At 43.3% G+C, this 21,399-nt stretch overlaps 1 protein-coding gene across 3 annotated transcripts; it reads right to left on the bottom strand.

The window, feature by feature from the left end:
* Positions 1–1,549: 1,549 nt before the first annotated feature.
* LOC138792494 (RCC1 and BTB domain-containing protein 1-like) lies at positions 1,550–21,179 on the bottom strand. 3 transcript variants are annotated; one of them, XM_069969996.1, is made up of 12 exons: positions 21,022–21,179; positions 17,219–17,383; positions 16,909–17,059; positions 14,403–14,569; positions 11,853–12,011; positions 11,227–11,334; positions 10,832–10,971; positions 8,909–9,099; positions 8,677–8,803; positions 5,439–5,590; positions 4,695–4,825; positions 1,550–2,431 (listed from the first exon to the last, which is right to left on the bottom strand). In XM_069969996.1, the coding sequence occupies exons 1-12, from the start codon at positions 21,169–21,171 to the stop codon at positions 2,291–2,293; spliced, it is 1,782 nt and encodes a 593-aa protein (XP_069826097.1). In that variant the 5' UTR covers positions 21,172–21,179; the 3' UTR covers positions 1,550–2,290. The 3 variants fall into 3 exon arrangements, with proteins under 3 accessions (XP_069826097.1, XP_069826098.1, XP_069826099.1); XM_069969997.1 differs by lacking the exon at positions 21,022–21,179 and adding an exon at positions 20,915–20,995; XM_069969998.1 differs by lacking the exons at positions 16,909–17,059; positions 21,022–21,179 and having other exon boundaries at positions 17,219–17,304.
* Between the last annotated feature and the right edge of the window lie 220 nt (positions 21,180–21,399).

The following is a 21,399-nucleotide window of genomic DNA, read 5'->3' as shown; positions in this document are numbered from 1 at the left end:
CCAGTGGTGTCATTCTTACTTAATCATGACAGATTGATCTCTAGCCCTGTCCTCAACACCCACACCTGTGTTAATGGAGCAATCACTGAAACGATGTTAGCTGGTCCTTTTAAGGCAGGGCTGCAATGATGTTCAAATGTGTTTTGGGGGATAAAGTTCATTTTCTAGGCAAATATTGACTTTGTGAGTAATTGCTGTTAAGATAATCACTCTAACATTCTGGAGTATATGCAAATTGCCATTTTAAAAACTAAAGCAGTAGACTTTGTAAAAAAAATATTTGTATCATTCTCAAAACTTTTGACCATGACTGTACATATATACATATCTTTTTTACTAAAGACTTTTCTAACAGCTTTTCTCTACTTTCTTTCCAGATGCAGTAAAATTCAAATTCCAATATACAAGTAGAGAAATACCCAGTCAATTTCTATATGATTGCTAGTGTCTGGTTCCTCATTTATAATGTAGAATAATCCCAGTTTGGTCAAATGACCAGCATCTTTTATGACAAGGACACCACATCAGTGTCCTTTTTTGACATGTCAGAAGTTTGTATCATTAGGGGTCCGGAGAACCTCACCAATCGCTAGAGCTTCTTCTCGGCTATAAAAACTGCTAATACAAGCAGTGTACAATTTCAGTATACAGAATTGTCGAAAGTTTATAGACTTCCATTATGATTCTGTAGACTGCTTGTATTAGCAGTTACAGCAGAGATTGAAGGGGCAGACGGCATGATGCTGAAATGGCCAACTCCTTTAATAAAATTTTGAATTCTGAAAATACTTTCTCAATTGCTTTGAGTTTTGGCATTAAAACGTCACAATTTAAGTGGCTAATAAAGTAGGTGGCAGCAACATGAAGGGTAGTGTCAGTGATGTTCTGAGAAATTTATCGTCAATATTAAGGTCATAAATTTTTTTTTTTTTTTAAATGATGCCGACATCAGGAGTAAAGGATGACGTTCCGGGAATGTCATTTTGCAGGAACTACCTGCATTACATGACGTTCCCCGAACGTCATTGTGGCAAGGGGTTAAAGAGGGAGTCTTTTCCCTCACGGACCTTGTTAACACAGAAGTTGTATAAAGCCATGTTCCCACTTCAGGGACAGATTGGGTAAAGGCAGCTGTCTGGTTATATAGATCATGATCTTTATTAGCAGCCATCTATAAAAAGATACAGGCCACCTTTGCTCCATATGTTCCTGAAGGTCCTACTGCCTAGGGCTGCAGTTTAGGAGCTGCTAAGCTTTTTGCTGATGGGACAATCCCTGCCCTTAGACGAAAAAATACACAGTACCCCTGTTGGTGCATAGGTAAATCATAGAACACATTGGGACAAGCTCACCAACCATGGGTGGGATACAGTCTTTCAAGCATGCAGAGGCTAAAATTGCCTAGCACCAGCATGTGCACTACAACTAACAGAACTGCAGTGCAGATTATGGCATGAGATTCCCATGTGGATAGGGGATAACCTGCTGAAATGTGAACATGCTTTTAAGCCTTATGTAGTTAACAAAAAAAAAAAAGTCATGACCACCATTACACAAATTAATCATTTATTGTACAAGGCAGTGGGGAGGGCTGTTATAGCCCTGGGCACATCTTACAGTAAGCCCTAATTTTTTTTTTTTTTTTTAAGGGAAGGTTGTGCGACAGACAACATAAAAAACAAACAGACAGTGATAGAAGTACAAATACAAAATTAAAACCTAAAAACAGATTGCAGAGTAATTGTAATGAACATTTAAAATGGCAATTTCTCAGATCCATCTGATTAAAATGGTGTTTTCTATCACAAATCAGCATTTTTCACCATTTTGCTTCAGTTTTTCCTAATTATGGGCAGAATTAGCGGAGCCTTTTTGCGATTGCCAGTAGCATAATAAAATAATGCTATGTGCTATACAATGTAATGAAGGTGGAGTTTAAGATCCTCAGTGGAGCCAAGAAAGCCAAATAAAGTGCAATCGAAGACAAAGTATTAAAAATCAATAAAATACTGTCTTCATAGTATAGATGTTGTGTGTCAGGGGAAAATATAGTCAGAGATTTGAACAAGACCACATTACATGTGTGGCTTGTGTCACATTCAGCAGGTAGTACTTGAACTAAAATGCTAGCATACATTTCTACACAAATATAGAGGAAGCTATAAAAGAACTAAAATGCAAGTTTTAGTCCGTTCCTTCAGTTAATATACTTGTGCTACTTGATATGGTTATATTAATGCCCAACACAGGTTTAAAAATATACAATATTAACCATACAGAACTAGTGACATCAGTTCTTGAAGCCCCCGCATTGTCCGGCTTTTACAATGAAGTCCTTTAGTAGCATGCCATCCATCTGCCAGAATGCCATAGTCTGCGTTACTCCGGTTAGATGGTTGATACAAAATTTGAAGCAGAAATCTTCTAAATCCTAAAGGAAATATTAAACATTTTAATTTAAAATGTCTTGAGTAAAATACCACGAAACATTAAATGGTGTAAGGATGAAGGCAACGACGTCCACTCACCTCCCCGATTCCAGCTCCAGGTCCTGCATCACACTGCTCCGGTCTGCGATGTGGCTTAAGACATGGCTAAGAGCTGAAAAGTCTTGTTCCAAGCCGCAAAGACCAGAAGTGGCCAGGCACCACAGACCGGAGCAGCATGATGCAGGACCTGGTGCTGGAACCTGGGAAGTGGATGTCATTGCCTTCATGCACCCCAACCCCAGCAAAAAAAAAAAAAAAAAAGCCCAGACACCCCAAGTATGCCTTTAAGAACAAAAACTTGACAGTTGAGCAAAACTATTTACAAGTGTTGAAAGTTTTTCTGTGGGGGTCTGAGTACTCAGACCAGTATTGATCAGAAGCGATAGGGAAACAGCATGTTCCCAACCCCACTCAGAGAAAGCTTCATAAACTTGCATTATGCGGCCGTAACAATCACAGGACACAACCAGAAGAGACAGTGCTGAGCGTTCTCCTGATCGGTTGTGGTCTGGAAATTCAGACCACGACCGATCAAAAGTTTTGACATGTCTGTTTATTGTGGCAGCAGGATACATAGGGAAAATGCGAACATTAGGCGGTCTCTTATGATGTGAGCGAGTTACAGGAACTCCTGGAAGCACCATAGACTGCATTGTAATACTATATAATATATCGGAAGCATTAGACTTTAGGAATATATGTTACTTTATTGAAGATTGTTCTCAACTACAGACTGTACCACCATAAAGCACAATGGCACATGTTAAAAATTTATTCTGTACATTAACCCCTTAACGACCGCAGGCGTATATTTACGCCCTGCGGTCGGTAAGGACGTTCAGAGCGGGGCCGCGCGGCGGCCGCGCTCTGAACCGCGGCGGTCCCGGGTGCCACTTGTAGATGGCGCCGTCCCCGCTCGGCACTCGTTTACTTCTGGCTGCAGCAGCCGGTCCAAGATGGCGCCGTCCCCGGCTCGGCACTCGTTTACTTCTGGCTGCAGCAGCCGGAAGTAAACGAGTGCCTATCTCATGAATCTCTGCAGCATATCTATGCTGCAGAGATCTCAATGAGAGATCAGAGCACTTATACTAGAAGTCCCCAAGGGGGGCTTCTAGTATAAAAGTTAAAAAAAAAAAAAAAAAAAAAAAAAAAAGTGTTGCTATTAATAAAAAGCCCCCTCCCCTAATAAAAGTCTGAATCACCCCCCTTTTCCCAGGTTATTAATAAAAGTAAATAAATAAACAAACAAACATGTTTGGTATCGCCGCGTGCGTAATCGCCCAAACTATTAATTAATCACATTCCTGATCTCGCACGGTAAACTGCATAAGCGCTAAAAAATCCCAAAGTGCAAAATTGCGCATTTTTGGTCGCATCAAATCCAGAAAAATGTTAATAAAAAGCGATCAAAAAGTCGTATATGCGCAATCAAGGTACCAATAGAAAGAACATGTCATGGCGCAAAAAATGACACCTGACACAGCCCCATAGACCAAAGGATAAAAGCGCTATAAGCCTGGGAATGGAGCGATTTTAAGGAACGTATATTTGTAAACAATGGTTTTAATTTTTTACAGGCCATCAGATACAAGAAAAGTTATACATGTTATATATCGTTTTAATCGTAACGACTTGTGGAACATATATAACAAGTCAGTTTTACCCCAGGGCGAACGGTGTAAAAACACCCACTAAAAACAATTTCACCACACATTGAATTTTTTCCTGCTTTTGCAGTGTACTTTATGCAAAAATTCAGCCTGTCATTGCAAAGTACAATTAGTGGCACAAAAAATAAGGGCTTATGTGGGTTTCTAGGTGAAAAAAATGCAACTGCTATGGCCTTTTATGCACAAGGAGGAAAAAACAATCGCAAAAATAAAAATTACCCCGGTCCTTAAAGGGTTAAACTGTATGACAATAGCCCCAAGGTTCAGCTGCCTTAAAAATACAAAAAAAAAAAAAAAAAAAAAAAAAAATGAAAAGGGAATTCAGTGCATTACTCAGCACAAGCAAACCCCGCTGATCTCTGGATTTAATAGCCAGGGCACCTCTCTAATGCAGTGCCTAGAGCAAGAAGCCTGGCTCGGACTCTAACAATTCCAGATTCACTGTCCATGCTGTAGAACATAGGAGGGTTTGCATCGTTCCTTATATCATCAGTAAGTTCCAGGACAAAACCCTACAGGTGGCTGGAGGACTTACCTTTGCCTCATAGCGGACAGCAGCAGAGTGTAATAGAAAGGCATTTTCCACAGTAATTCCTCTCTTGATGATATGCTGACACAATTTCTTTAATCTATTTTCACAGTACGATGTTGCCAGATCCAGAAGTCCTGAGTGTATAGAAGAAATTAAGTTGTTCTAACACAATGAACTAAACATCATTCCAAACTATGTAACAAACGTTAACTAGCGTTCATGCCTCTTTATAGCTTGTGCCAGCCTAAATTGGTGGCAACCTCAATTGGTGGCAACCTCTGTAATGTAAAGCTATGTTCACACCTAACTTCCAAAGTTTTGAGAAATGTTCCCTTAGGAGAGTGTAGCGCGCAGTGTCATTGTAAGTATGTGTTAGGCACCATTTTAGATATGGCTTACTACTCTAGCAGGTTACAAATAGGAGGATTTACAAAAAGCTAACAGCATAGCATAGCCCAAGGTATGGTTTTCTTCCATTTTCAATGTGCACAGCTCTGGCCAAGTAACACTACAACCATGCGGTTATTTCTCTAAAGGCCTTCATAGCCCACGTTACTCAAGGCAAACCAAGATGAATACTAAGGCAATCAGAAGTGCAAAATACACAAGTAAATGTCAGGAATAACTTATAGTAGAATAAAATTAGTCCGTAATCCTAATATGTCCCACCCTAAATATATAAAACCTTGAGTCATAAGGATTATGTCATATCCCCTCCATGACGCATGAAGTAACCTATTTTGATACCTATAGCGTCTTCGGGAGGCAGGTCCACAGTATCTGTATACAAGTACTGTAAGAAGGCATAATATACTGGATAAGAAAACTGGTCAATTTCTATGATTTCCTTGGAGTTTTCATTCCAGTGAGACTGAAACATTGTGCGGAAGTGTTCACATCTGTAAATAAAAAAGCATTGTTACATACGCTCCATTAATAGCACATTCAGAAGACCTATCGCTGATCACTGCATTAGGACGGGGTTTTAAAAAAGACCTTAATCCCAGTCTCTAATGTGCACATTTACAGACTATTAGGATTAAGCTACACGGTGACTATTACAAGGCAGTAAAACCATCACATCAAAACTGCAGGATATTTATTGCAGTTCATAAAGGAGAAGACTATAGTATGGGTTTAAGCAGTTTACACAGAAAAAAAAAACAACTAATTGTAGTCACTAATACCATATATCCCCCAAGCTCAGCAAAAGATCTGCAGATAGGACGGCAGTGACTGCCAGACTAAACATGCTCCTTAACCCCTTAAGGTCAAAGCCAATTTTAATTTTTGCACTTTTGCTTTTTCCACTTTATGTTTAAAAGTTCATAGCGCTTGCATTTTTTCACCTAGAGACCCACATGAGCCCTTTTTTTTTTGTGAAACCAATTGTACTTTGCAATGACAGGCATTATTTTTCCATAAAATATGCTGCATAACTGGAAAAAAAATCATTTGCACTGTTAAATTAAAATAAAAAATGAATTTGTTTTGATTTCGGGGAGTTTTGCATTTACGCCGTTTGCCCTATGGTAAACTTGTTATACATGTTCCTCAAGTCTTTACGATTACAACAATATGTAACATGTATAACTTTTATATTATCTGATGGCTTGTAAAAAATTCAAACCATTGTTAGCAAATATGATGTGCCATGATGTGTTCTTTCTATCGATACTTTGATTGCACATATGCGACTTTTTGATCGCTTTTTATTACATTTTTTCTGGATTTGATGTGACCAAAAATGCGCAATTTTGCACCGACGCCGTTTACCGTGCGAGATCGGGAATGTGATAAATAGTTCGGGCAATTACGCACGCGGCGATACCAAATATGTTTATTTATAAAATTGGAAAAGGGGGGTGATTTGGACTTATTAGGGGAGGGGATTTTTTTTAATATGAGCTAGAAGCCCCCCTGGGGGACTTGTATATACACAGAAATGATCCATCAGATCGGTGATCCATTGCTATGGCCTACTACAGGCCAAAGCAATGTATTGCCGAGCCGGGATCAGCGTCATTGCGACACTGAGGCCCGGGCTGGCCAGAAGAATGGATCTCCCCCCTGCGATCGCATCGCGGGGGGGAGAGATCCGTACCACTAGAAACCAGTGACGTGCGAGCAAAGCCTCTAAATGCAGCTGTCAGGTTTGACAGCTGCATTTAGAGGCTTAATTAGCCGACACAGCAACGGGACCCGCGCCGACTAATAGAGGCACTGCCCGACAGCACATTGCAGCCGGGAGCGGTGCCGTTCAAAGCGGGGTCCCCTCTCTGAACACCCCCCACGGCACCATGACGTATCAGATACGTCATTGGTCGATAAGGGGTTAAAGTTATTAGGGTTTACGATTGCAAGTCTACCAAAATACTGTCAATTTACTGTCAAAAGTGTGGGACAAGTCATACACTTGTGCCTCACTCAAAAGCAATATGGAATAATGGATGTGCGTGGTGTGAAATATTTTTATAGATAAACTTTTCTTTGTTGTATTTAACTGAAGCAACTAGAGACATTAGGATTGACAGCCCTCCCTGCTGTGACTTCAGAACAAGCTCATCTGAAGTCAAGCAAGAAGCTGTCCATAAGGCAAAAGGCATGCTTGCAGTAGGGGGAAGAGGAGATGAATGCAGAGAGGACTTCTTGACTACTGGTACTTCATTTACATACAGTGCAGGCAGCAAAGTTTTCCCATCTTAAAATATATTAGTCACACATAAAATGGGTATTTAATGACCCACATCAACCTGAAATATCTGCTGACAGGATATCACTTTAAGGGACACAGTTTGCATGCCATTTCATGCACCACTTATCGAAAAAAAAAAGCAGGCCGATCAGGATTGGCAGTGTCACAATGTGGCAGATGTTACGGTGACCAAGTTGTCAAAATATGCAAGAGTAGATCGATATATGTACCCCTTGGGAACTTGGCCCTGATAAACTATGCCAGTTTCCCATATTCCAGCCAAGATAGCTGACTCCCTACAGACGAAGCTTGTAGAGAAGCTAAAGGAGGAATTACCTCCCCAGTCATGTGGTCCCATGGCCTAAAAGGAAGGGAGGAACCCACTTGAAAGGCACAGAAAAACGTGACATGTCAAAAGTTCTGATTGGTCCGTGTCTGAGTGTTCAGACTGCAACAACGATACGGGACAGGTTGCACATTCCTCTCCCAGCTCTAAGTGGGGAGGAAATCAGGGGGCAGCGCAGTCATCTCTCCACTCATTCTACAGATCGGTCAGACCCGGTCCACTTAAAGCCTGACCAATATATAAACTTTAGAAATGGAAGTCTGTAATAGGTACCCTTAAAGGGTGCGTTCACATGTACAGGATCCGCAGCAGATTTGATGCTGCAACTAAACCTGACATGTCGCTATAACACATCAGATGTTTGTATTGGTCTGGGTGCAGAGACCCCTGCCAATAGTCTGAATGAAGAGGCAGACTCGCACAGTGCATTCTCTGCCTCCTAATCTCAGTCTCACTGCTAAAATAGCAGTGGACAGAATTATAATGGAGCCCTATGGAACTTCAGGTAATCGCTGTACTGCACATTCCATAGGACTCCATTATAATTCCACCACCTGCTACTTTAGCAGTGAGACGGAGATCAAGAGGCAGAGCATGCCCTACTGTGCACATCTGCCCCTTCATTCCAACGATCAAGCAGGGGCTCAGCACGCAGACCCCGACGGATACAAACCCATCGCTATGACTTCTGGAATTTATTTAAATGATAGGTACTCTTTAAGCTAGGGCCACAGGGTGGTAGTAAACCTTGTATTGCAAAACCAAAAGTTGTGTAATTGTAAGGACTAAACAAAAGGCTACTCTAGAGACTCAGACTATGATCAACCACCATTATAGAACACAGGGCAACCTGAGCATAACCTGAAACAATTACTTAAAAGACCTTGCAGAACAAGCAGAGGTTTACAGCTTATAAAAACTCCTTATTAGATCTATACAGTCACCTTATTTTAAGGACTGCCTTGTGGACATGAATATCTTTTCCGTCCACGCGGAACTTCAAGTCTGCGGTTTCTTCACTATCAAACTCTCTCTTCAGTGACTCTGCAACTGTGAGAAAGTCTTCAGGTTCTAGATTCAACATGAAGCAGAAGACCGATTATCTATCTAGTGATCACAGCTCTTACCATTATTCTAGCACACAAGTGTTGGCCCCATAAAGCGGCCATGACTTACCTACAGAAAGCACACGCCACATGACTGGTGGGTTTGAGAAACAAGCAAACACATCATCTGTACAAGTAAAGTTTGTGAGATGAGGAGCGAGGATAATCTGGCCCCGACATGGGCCCCACATGTAAACTTGTCCACTTTGCGACTTGGCAGCAGATGTATGAGAGGAATGACAAGCCGCAATCTCCACTATTCTAAAAACAAACACATCAATATGGTCTGATTACTTCATTAACCATGATGGTAAAAAACAAAAAAACAAAAAAAAAAAAAACAAACAAACACACACTATACAGGTATATCATTAAGACAAAGTCAAAATTAAATCTGCAACCGCCAAAAAAGCCACCTAGAGGTAAACCAGTTACAGCACGCATGGCCATTAAAAGCCACATATTCAAATCACTGAGCATTACAGAAACAATCTCATCCAGAGCAGCATTCAAAATTCTGTGGCTACTGTATCCCCCAAACTAAAGTTTCTATTAAACATTTTAAACTCCTCCATACAATCATATTCCACCATTTCACAAAATGATCCCGCTTTATTTCCCAGCATTCTCTGGGCAGAGGTAAACCCTGCCTGCACATGCTGATGTGACACACACACACACACACTGTATATTATGTCAGCGTTTCCCAACTGGGGTGCCGGGAGAACGTGCCAGGGGTGCCGCAGGATCCCAGTGGGAATTGTGAAACTTTAATATCAGTTTGATGTTCCGCCCGCTCACATTTAATTGAGCAGAATGTAGAAGCAGGACATGTCAGCGTCCTGCTCCTACATTCAATCCCACAGGCAACCGACACACCATGTCTGCAGCCTATGGGACGCCGGGACGTGACCTATCCAGCAGGCGTGATGTGACGTCATCACGCCTGCCAGAGGTTCCATCCCCACGGCTTGCAAGATCGAGCCCTAAGGAAGGAGAGCTGCTCCCTGTGGCCACACAGCTCGATTAGGAGAGTGAGGTTTTTTTATTGGTGCACAGCAGGTGGGGTACAGCATGCAGGGAGGGGGCCAGCATGGGGGACATTACTAGAGGCAGAGCAGAAAGGGGGCATTTATACTGAAGGGAAAAGCATGGGGTACATTATGATGAAAGGCACACTAGGGGGTATATTGCTATATGGAGGGAACAACAGTTGGCATTATTACTATGTGGGGGCACAGCATGGGGCATTATTACTATGTGGGAGCTCAGCAGTGGGGGATTATTAGTATAGGGGGGCATTTTTGTCTGGGGGTACACGGCAGTTTGGGAAGCTAGGAGGGAGAAAGGGAAGCAAGGTCTGTCTGGCAGGGTCTAAAGAGATGAATTGCAGCTGGAAGTAATCGTCACAGTGGTCTGGACCGGATGGAGAGGAAAAGGGAAAGTAAATTCTCAGATCTAAGATGTCACCTGTGAGTGAATAAATGGCAATTTTTATTTTTATATTTGTCTAGAACATTTAGTAGGGGTGCCCTGAGCTAATTTTTTTTCTAAGGGGTGCCCCGAGATGAAAGGTTGGGAAGCACTGGATTATGCAGAAACATTGATAACCCTCAGTTCTTTTTCTTGGTAAAGAACCTAAGAAGGGATTGAAACATTGCAGTGTTCTTTGACATGTGTAATAAAGCATAATTTTCTACATTCTTGAGTGCTGAAGTTTCTCTCATCATAAGTACGTGTACATCTTTATGCGCCACATCAGCAATTAAACTGTTCTCCCGGCAGACTACACACAATTCTATATATTTAGATCATTTTTAGAACATTAGAGAATTCACCCGTTTCTTCTCAGATTTGCTCAAAGTTAACTGTAATATTTTGGTCTATTACTTCATGAAGTTTCTGAAGGGACACCATCTGTAAATGTGTCAATCTTGGCTGCTAGGATGTCTTATATAGCAAGGAAAGCAAGATGTATGCCAATATACTTTACCTTTCATTTGTCTCAACCTGAACAGGAGAAAGCTGGTTGCTTTTGTTGCCAATACCCAGCTGACCATTAGTGTTGGCGCCCCAGGAGTAGAGATAGCCTTGGTCAGTCAGCCCCATGGTATGGCTGTAGCCGCACACAATCTGCAAAGAACATGAAAAGCTTTACATAATTTGGTTATGTGCAAAAACTAGATAGTACCACCACATCTGTATACACTTATTACGGATAATCTGTAACAATTGTAACAGACTAGTGCAATTCTTTAATGTTTTACACATTTTGGTTAAAATCATAAATTGTGGTAACGGTTTACAATAATGCATCCATACAGGGAACACAACCTTAAGCTTCTGCAATCACCCATTGGCATTAATATATCTGCATTAGAGTCTCACCTGAACTATGCACACTTGTTGAACAAACACTACTTTACATGGAATTAGTTGGTTTCCAGTGCCTCCAACTCCTAGTTGACCAGTACCATTATATCCCCAACCATAAACCTGGAAGGAAAAAAAAAAAAAATAGATTTTTAACATATATGGTAACACTTTTCTTTACGAAAGCAGCAAAATTCATGAATGGCAGTATAGAGCCAGGCCGAGTTTTCTGGTATATCTTGTGCATAGAGATGAGTAAACTTACTGGATCCAGTCCTTGGAGACTGGGATAAGTTTCCCAGGAGTGGATCCAGCTTTTCCCAGCACCTGGGGAGGATCAGCAGTCAGTTAAAAGGCAGCAGGCTGACGAGTGGATTGCAGAGATAATGAATCTCTTCACTTATTTCTGTAAAAGTCGCTCATCTCTAGATAGTGGCATACGCTGTGTCCATGTTTTCCAGGCAGTTCTCGGGCTGCATCCATTTTCCCCCAGAATGATAGATTCAAATGCTAAGTTTGGGTTCATGCAAACCCAAAACTTTCTGTATGTTTGCTCATCTCTACTTGTGAATCTCAGATTTTAAATGGATTAACTGAATATATTTTAAGCTATTAGTTACTGCTCCCACATTTGACCTCACCTGTCCATTGTCTGTTATAGCCATAGAGCATGTTGGTCCAGCTGCAATTGCAATCACTGCCTTAGTTTGTAACTGGGCAGAGACCCTGCGAGGTATTGGCTGATTCGCTGTGGTCCCAGAACCAATTTGTCCACAGTTATTGTATCCCCAGGCAAACACCTAATAGGTTAAAACAAAGTTGAACAACATAGGGTTAATCTGGTTTAAAGGTCTATGCACAATGCCCTAATAAATCATATTAGAAAGCATGTACACAGACTCCATAGTGTGAACGCCTATATAGCTGCTATGAATGGTAAGAAAAGGTGCTGGCAAAAAACCCCAAAACAATTACATCTCAGTTTTTACAGCTACAAGTTCGCTGCTAGTGGCACTAAATGTGCTGAACGGATTTTATTTAATACTACATTAGGGAATTCTGGGCCACTTCTGTGCATTAAATAAAGCCAGTGTTATTTCCCTTGTGGTGGCGCAGTAGAGGAATACTTGCTGTTGGGATCATGACGTACAAGGCCATCCACAACCTGTCCCCTCCATACATCTCTGACCTGATATCCCACTACTGTCCCTCACGCAGCCTCCAATGACCTCCTTTAGCGCTCCCCCCTTGTTTGTACCTCACACAACCGCCTCCAAGACTTTGCCCAAGTCCCCCATACTCTCGAACTCTCTGCACTGACACATCCGGCCTCATCAATAGAAAGTATATCAACCGCACTAGACTCCAGAAGTTAATTGCTTAACAGTGCCATCTTTTATTTATTTTTCCATATGTTTTATGCTTCAAGTTATTCTCACAATTCATCACAGTGATATTTCAAACATATAATATACACAATCAAGGATGTTTCGGTCGGATGACCTTTGTCAACCGGGTATACTAAAGAAGCAGATATAACTAGGGCCCAAAAGTGTAAGGTGCCTGAAGCATATTGTTGGCTTGGCTTGTTTTGAAGTCCATCAAAAGAAACCTGAAAAATCATCTCTTTAAACTAGGCTATAATATAATAATTATATTAGGCTACAATATATATTAGGCTACAATACAGTGTGGTCCAAAAAAAATGTATCCACTGTTTAAAAGTCCATAACTTGCAAACTAATTGACGGAGTTGTCTCATATTTGGTGAAAGTTTAGCTTAAAGTCCAACTTAAAGTTATCACTGTAGGTGTTCGAAATGGTCACCATTCACATCCACACACAAACGATGCCGCCAAACTGCAGCACGAACTACTGACTGCAACGTGTTCAGTTCGATATTTGCACATGAATGTACGATGGATTCTCGGAGTTCATCCAATGTGCGTGGCTTTTGTCGATTAACCTGTGGGGAACACTAAAGGACGTCGTTTAAGTCCAGAGGAGTCAAGTCTGGGGAACGTGGTGGATACTCCACAGCACCTCTACGGTCTATCGGATTTTCGGCGGACCAGTAGATGCAATTGTGGCGATTTACTGTACCATCGAGTTTGAACTGTGCCTCAGACCACAAAACCTCTGCAAACTCGTCATTGTTGCGCACCATGTTGTTAAACCACTTGCAGTACTCCATTCTACGATCTGGGTCGTCCTCGTTCATTGTGTGTAGCAATCGTGGGATGTAGCACTTCCACTTTGCTGTCTTCAAAATTCGCCGAACACTTGAGCGACTCACTCCAGTTTCACAGACACACTGTCTCAAAGACTTCTGTGGTGAGCGAGTGAGTTGTTGTAACACACGACGGGAGTAAGCTGCACTTGTTACTGTTACAGGTCGGCCAGATCGTTGTTTGTGTACATCTTTAACACAGCCTTCGGCTTCAAATTTGTTTCGGATGCCACGAATAGTTAAACGTGTGGGTGGCTGTTTGATACTCATTTTCGCCATTGCCGTTGAACCTCATTAATGTTTTCATACTTAAAATACCACTTCAAAACTGACTTCCTTTCTTTGAATGTAAGCCTGAGTAAGTAGGTGCAACTACGAACACAACACAGACTATCCGGTGACTGTCATCTGACAAAACAATACAATCCTTGTGTGGTGACTGACGGAACTAAAAACTAGTACACTACCAAATATGAGACAATTCCGTCAATTAGTTTGCAAGTTATGGACTTTTAAACAGTGGATAAACTTTTTTGGACACTCTGTATGTGTATATATATATAATTCTGCATCACACGGTGACTGGCTGCACTTTACCTCCCGTTTCTCTCCCCATACCTTATAGATTTTAAGCCCTCGCGGGCAGGGTCCTCTTCCCCCATGTACCAGTCTGTTTTTTGCCTTCATGTAATGTGTTCTGGTGTTCTGATCTTGTATTATTCCTGTTTGTTACCCCCTATCTTTTGTATAGTGCTCTGGAATTAGGGGCGCTTTATAAATAATAATCTTCCAGGATTCAATAGTTTGTAGGTAACCCCTCTGACAAAACTGGCATTGTCCAAGTAAGTTTCTCTTTAAACGTAGTCTGTCTTGTTCAGTCCACAGAAACACTTTAGGCAACCATCTCAGAATATAATAAATGCAGCTTGTATTTAGTCAGTATTTTGACAGTCAACATTACCTCTCCATCTGAGGTTAAGACCATGGAGTGATGGGAGCCACAAGCCACTTGCGTCACCTTCTTTGTCATGACATCAACACAGATCTGAACAGGAACTGTACCTTGGCCAGTGTTGCCATTGCCAAGCTGGTTGTAGCCATTGTGTCCCCAAGCATAAAGCTCACCATCTGAAGAAAACAGTAAAAAGCCGGACGTACCTAATGCTGTTATACGGAGGAGGATAAAATACCAGAAACAAGACGACTACATTAGTAGTAAAGAATATTATGTAGGTCATGGATAAAGAACAGGTGCTGTGACTGCTGGTCCTACTGGGGGGGATGGAGCTAGGCACGTGCTGTGACTACATGCAGATGATTTGTGTTGTAAATACTGGAAGAGACACTGCTGCAATTATATTCATTTATATTGTGGATGGTAGCTGCTCCTGTGATAGCTGGCATGGCATAGAGCTGTGTCTACTGTAAGCTGCATTTACGTCTGCTGTACAAAGGTTTAACCCCTTCCCTCAGGTTCTAAGCTATAACTTGTTTTGATGTAGAACAGATTTTACGCTTTTAAAGCATCCTTAATGTTACCATAAGGAGTAGAAAACAAAAAATTTGGGGGGTGAAAAAAACAAAACAAAAACAAAATGCACTTCAGGGCCGATATCTGCCAAATTCCCCTATGGACTGTGTGCAGCTCCTGTGCCTGCTCTATAGACCACCCCTTTCTGATCTTCAGGAGCGCTAAGAATTTAAGAGAAAGCTGACCCGCAATAACCGTGCATGATCACTCCATGATGTACAGGGCAGTTCTAGAAACACAGCTGATCAGTGGGGTGCTAGGTCTTAATCCACCAACACGCTGGTGTGCATAAAGCTCTTTCATCTATAAGTCCTGTCTTTACTACATTTTACTGTATTCCAACACTAGATCCACAGGATAAGGGACAAGTACCAAACCCCCTGGCGATCTCTAGATCACCCCCAGCTCCTCTGTTTTGAATACAGCCGCAGGTCAGCACACAATCTAGGAATTGCCAGGGGGTATGACGTTCGGACCCACCCCAGGATCATACATTTCCCCTTTCCTGTGTTTTAAGTGAAAACGCCCTTTAAGCCTGAAAAAAAAAACTCCTTTAAATTGCAAGGCTATGAAGTTTATTTTTTTCTACATTAATTTGACTGGATCTAACTGAGTAGAAGTATATAAAGGTTTCTTTTACCCCTGGGGAGAATACAAAGGGCAAAATAGTTGTACAAAGGTGAACATCAAAAAAGGTCTTTGACTTCTAGCCCTCAGAAAGTTATGTGCTGTCCTACTATACATAGACAGGTATCATTTGAAAAGCATATGTATCATGGTATATCAGTCTACACTATTAATACAGCTAGTTGCAGTAAGGCTAAATTCCTACTAAACTAATATAGGTATATGTAGGGCTGGGCGGTATACCGCAAAAATACTGATACAGTCACTGGCGTCGGTTAACCGACTACAACTTAGGGCCCTATTCCACGGGCCGAGCAATGATGTAAACGAGCGAAGATCTGCTAGATCGGCGCTCGTTTACTGGGCCTATTCCACGGCCTAATGATAGTTACCGATGTCCTTGCAGCATAAATTACCTAGCAGGGCTTCTCCGGCGCCCAGTCTTCCTTCCCGGGTCCCCCGGCGCAGCATCAGCTTCAGTGCGGCCTAACTAAGCTGTCAGACCGCTCAGCAAATCACTGGCCGCGGCGATCCCGGCCTGTGATTGGCTGAGCAGTCTGACAGCTCAGTCAGGCCGCTCAAGTTGATGCTGCGCGCGGGACCCGGGGAGGAAGACTGAGCGCAGGAGAAGCCCCGCTAGGTAATGTATGCTGCTTGGATTGTCGGTCGCCGCGCACCACTATTCCACCGTAGCGATGCGTGGGTGGCGGACGATTTTAGGTCTGAACCTAAATGAACGATCGGCTGATCGTTCTCTATTCCACAGAGAGATAATCGGTTATTGATTATCACTCCCGTGGAATAGGCCCCTTAGGCCAGGAATGTATTTGCGGTATTTTTGTATTTTTTGTATTTCTATGTCCTTGCTCCCATCCTGTCAGAGCGCCCCCGCACATATACATATATATGATTTAGGACATTATCACCCAGCCCTAGGTACATGTTAATGAGGTAGGTAAGCGCTCTGCTGTAGTTCACAGGGCTTATGGGTAGTGGCAATACATTAGCAGGCTGGGGACACAGAAGTGCTGTGTAAGAAGGGCTTACGTCCCCACCACCACTGGCTCCCAGGGATCTCCTGACGCAGCAACGTCACGACTAGGCAGACACTGCTGCAGGCACTGACTGGCAAAGTGGGTAGTGGGATTTTTAAGTTTTGGCCAGAGTTCTCCTTTAAAGTCCATTGCTTATATTTCTGCTGGCTCACCATCCTATGCCACCCTTTTCTAATGTCAAGCTGGCCTAAGAACTTATCTGCACTGTGTTAAAGGAAGAAAGGCATGTTAAATATTAAATGCCTATAGCATACCTTCAGTACAGACAAGGACATGCGGGCCACTGCCATAGCTGATGCCAGTTATTTTCTTGCCACAAAGGATATCAAGTCTTCTCGGGGTCATGGTACTTTGATTATCCCCAGTGCCCAGACAATTACTGCAATTCTGCCCAAATGCAAATACCTGGAAACCAGATTAGTAAAGTGTTAGGCAGCCTAGAATAGAGGGTAACCTGTACACTATTCAGATATTGGGTTGGGGGGGACTGACATACAGTAGCAGCAGATTACATAGCCTAGCTACCATATTTTTTGCAATATGTACAAGCCCGAAATCCCTTACCTCATCATTGTCAGTGGTGTAGATGACTTCGTTTGCACATGTACCAAACACACACGCTTGTCGGATAGATGCCACCTCTTGGGGTGATAGCAAAGTGAACAACGGCCACTTCCCAAAATCTACCATAGTCTGATCCTTCACATCCGCTAAAGGCAACAGGAAAACCTGCATTTAACAGTAAAATAAAAATAGCATTAGACGACCATCAACCCAGTACAGTATCAGGTAGGAGACCCCACAGTTCATGCAGTCACTGATCACCCCCAGCATCTGATTAGGATATAACTACAGTAAGGCTATAAAAAAAAAAAACATCTGTGCCAGATACTTTCCATGTCCCATATGACAGCACATACGTTCCTATGAAAAGAGATCAAGCTCTGCAATGTGCCAATGTGTTTCTCCTAGAGATAGTGTGTGAGTGTTTGCGCATATATATTTTTTCACCAATAAGAAAGATCCGCAATTACAGAGCCATTCATTTGAATGGCCCTGTTCACAAGGTCGTACTTGTTACAGGGCTGTGATGAGCTGTGCAAAAAAAAAAACAAAAAAAAACAAAACTAACAGCTCCTACTACAGACCTGCAATTACAGCACTGAGCAACATTCGCCAATGAATGGGTATATGTGCTCAGCAAAACGCCACAAATGCAGTCAGAGCTGGCCGTATTTACAGGTCCACGGATACGGACTGCCCCACAGATACATGAATGATGTCTTAGGGTATGTGCACTCTTAGGGTATGTGCACACTTCGGAAAAGCAAGGTAAAATCCGGCACAGAATCTGCTGCTTGCGGACTGCGGCGGGCACACGTCTCCGCCTGGGCCATTGGCTCCATTCTATGCACAGGTGGATTCTGCCCTCCGTCCAAAGAATGGACGTACGGCGGAATCCGCTTGTGCATACAATGGAGTCTATGACAGGGACGGAGACACGCCCAGCGCAGTCCATTAACTGCGGAATGCGCAAAGGGTTTTCCGTTGCGATTCTGTAGTGTGCACGTACCCTTATGGCCCTATTCCACGGGCCTTCTAGAGGAGCAAACAAGCGCTCTAAGCACTCCTCGTTCCCCGCTTGCTGCCGCCGCTATTCAGCGCGGCGGCAGCGAGCGCGTGAGTGCGGGAGGGGCGGCGGGGAGCTGCCTGGGTGATCCCTGATCGTCCGGGCAGACCATAGGATACAGCAGCGTTTGCTGTTTGCCGATTCTCCTATTCAACAGAGCGACGGCAGAAGATCGTTGCTGTATCAGTCGCTTGTTTTTCAACATGTTGAAAAAAAAGCGACTGCAACAATCAGCTGACACGAACGATGTCGGCTGATTGTTGCGCTCTATTCCACGGGACGATTATCACCCGTAGCGGCCGATATTTGTTCCGTGGAATAGGGCCTTTAGTCTGGGTTGACACTGCATTTTTGTTTACATTTAGCATATAGCACATTTTGTATTTAAGGATCTATGCAGTAAATGGATGCTAGACACATTCTGAAGGCCCTACAGCAGAATTCATTGTGTTTTTAATATAAAAAGAAGAAACACGTTGCAACATACTTGTTTGCTGTATACAAGAGCTTAGTCTAGCAGAAGTCTATAGAGCAAAACTAAGCGTAATGAAATACACACATTGGGGGAGATTTATCAAACATGATGTAAAGTGAAACTGGCTCAGTTCCCCCTAGCAACCAATCAGATTCCACCTTTCATTTTCCAAAGAGTCTGTGAGGAATGAAAGATGGAATCTGATTGGTTGCTAGGGGCAACTGAGCCAGTTTCACTTTACACCATGTTTGATAAATCTTCCAGTGAATTGTAAACCCATAATGCAGCATGAGCCCAGCCTCACAGCTTATTTACACAGAACTATTAGCAAGGTGCGTTGATAGAAATGCACCTTTGGACAATAATCTGCCTACGTTAGGGTGGGTTCACACTGAGGAACCGCGCAGAGACATTCCTGTGGATTCCGTTGCTCGTGCGCATCTCTGCCTGTGCTATAAACTCCATTCTATGCAAAGGCAGATTCTGCCATCTGCCAAAAGACTTGACGTGTGAATTCTTTGGGCTGAATTTGCTCGACCACAGAACGGAGTCTATGGGACGGGCGAAAATGTTTGCGGGCACGAACAAGGGCTAGCGACGGAATCCACAGGAACTTCTCCACGTGGATTCCTCAGTGTGAACCCACCCTGGAGGATGTACCATCAGGTAAACTCTTTAAAATTACACATGAAACAGACGGTGCGGGGAAGCCGATGCTGCAGTCCTTTTATTGAACCACGGCCCGGTTCTCACGTACGGCACCGCTCTATTCATGGTTACCGGGCCAGGGTGAAGCACAGGAGGGGGGCCGGCGCACCCCCAGTGGGAGGAAAGCCCCGCACCTCCATGACACGGCTCCATTATGGCCACCATGTTACACCTGCCATGTGTTTAAATGGGAGGGCTCATGTACCTCTGTAAAAAGAATTGACGTGTCAACATAAGGCCTCCCCCCGTTCAAAGAGACTGAAGGCAGGATTCGGCACAGAGTCCGCACAGGGAACAGGGGGGTTCCACACAATCTCTGCACCAATTCCATGGTGTGAACAGGGCCTAAGGGTATGTCCACATTAAAGGGGTAGTGTGGTGCTAAGAAATTATTCACAAAATAACACACATTACAAAGTAATACAACTTTGTAATGTATGTTATGTATGTGAATCGCCCCCTTCCCCATGTTCCCCCACCCCCGCACGTGGACCCGGAAGAGTAGTGTACCATACATACCTGACTCGCGTCGTCCCCATCCCCGATCTTCTGTCAACAACGTAATCTTCGAGTCGGCGTCATCAGCTGTTTAGCTGCGATTGCTTGAGCACAGTTATGCTCAGCCAATCGGGGGACGGCTGCAGCGATTCGGCCGGCCTCCCAAAGATTACATCGTTGGCAGAAGATCTGGGACGACGCGGGTCAGGTATGTATGGTACACTACACTTCCTGGTCCACGTGCGGGGGTGGGGGAACACGGGGAAGGGGGGCGATTCACATACATAACAAAGTTGTATGACTTTGTAATGTGTGTTATTTTGTGAATAATTTCTTAGCTCCGCACAACCCCTTTAAGCAAGAGACTAGGAATTTCCCATGAAATCACCATATTATGCTTGAAATTCTGCCTGTAAAATATGTACAGAGCAGAGTCCTATCGAGTTCAATGGGATTTCTGCTCTGTTCACATGGTGGAGTTTTCGCCTATCATGTCCGGTCACAGATCCACTTTCCACCCCCCCAAAAAAACAGGACGACTCTTTGTGCAGAATCCACAAGAGGAGTCCCATAGAAATCGATGGGGCTTTGAATTTCCACTCTGCAGAACATGCAGCACTGCAGGCATCAGTTCCCAGCAGTGATGGAGGTCAGGGGTCACATATACCAGTTATAGACCCATCCGTGCACTGAGGACTATTCATTCTGATCACTACTGTATGTAGATCAGTCCCTATGAGATATATATATATATATATATATATATATATATATATATATATATATATATATATATATATTATATACACACACACACACACACCGAGTAGCTGCAGCCATTACTGCTAACTCATCACGTAAAGATGCAAAACCACTAAAAGCGAAAGTGCAACCAAGAGCACAGACCGCCACAGCCGCCTGATAGACACAGATGAAGTGCTGCACTGACTTATCTAATATAAGAGAAAAGAAGCGGAAGCCTCCAGCTCTGCCCGTACACACGGCGCGGTACTACAGGTCTCAGCACCTCCTGCAGCAGCTCACACATGCCGTTACCTTAGGCTCCGGGGCGGAAGGCTCAGGCAGGACGTCCTCGTGAGAACACGTACATCCCTCCGTCTCCCACCGGTACTCCAGGGCGCGCTGACGCCGATTAGGCAGCCTGTGACGGGCCGGCGGGACGTTGCGGGGCGGGGCAAATGCCATATCACGTGATGCTGTCTGCCTGAAGCAAAGAAGAGGGAAAGTGGGAGTGCGGTAAGTTAAATAGCGGTTTTTAATTGGTGCTCGGCTCCCCGGAGGTGTTTGATTGGTGGAGATAGTCCCGCCTCCTGGTATATAAGGCGTTTGGCAGCGGCTTATGTTATATGGACAGGTACAGTAATGTGTTATGAGGGGCAAGGTAAAGCCTTGTAGTAGCTGGTGTACATAGCT

This window comes from Dendropsophus ebraccatus, chromosome 5, assembly GCF_027789765.1.
Source record: "Dendropsophus ebraccatus isolate aDenEbr1 chromosome 5, aDenEbr1.pat, whole genome shotgun sequence".
Taxonomy (NCBI): Eukaryota; Metazoa; Chordata; class Amphibia; order Anura; family Hylidae; genus Dendropsophus; species Dendropsophus ebraccatus.
The sequence above is the reverse complement of the archived record's forward strand: the minus strand, read 5'-3'. Positions and strand labels throughout refer to the sequence as shown.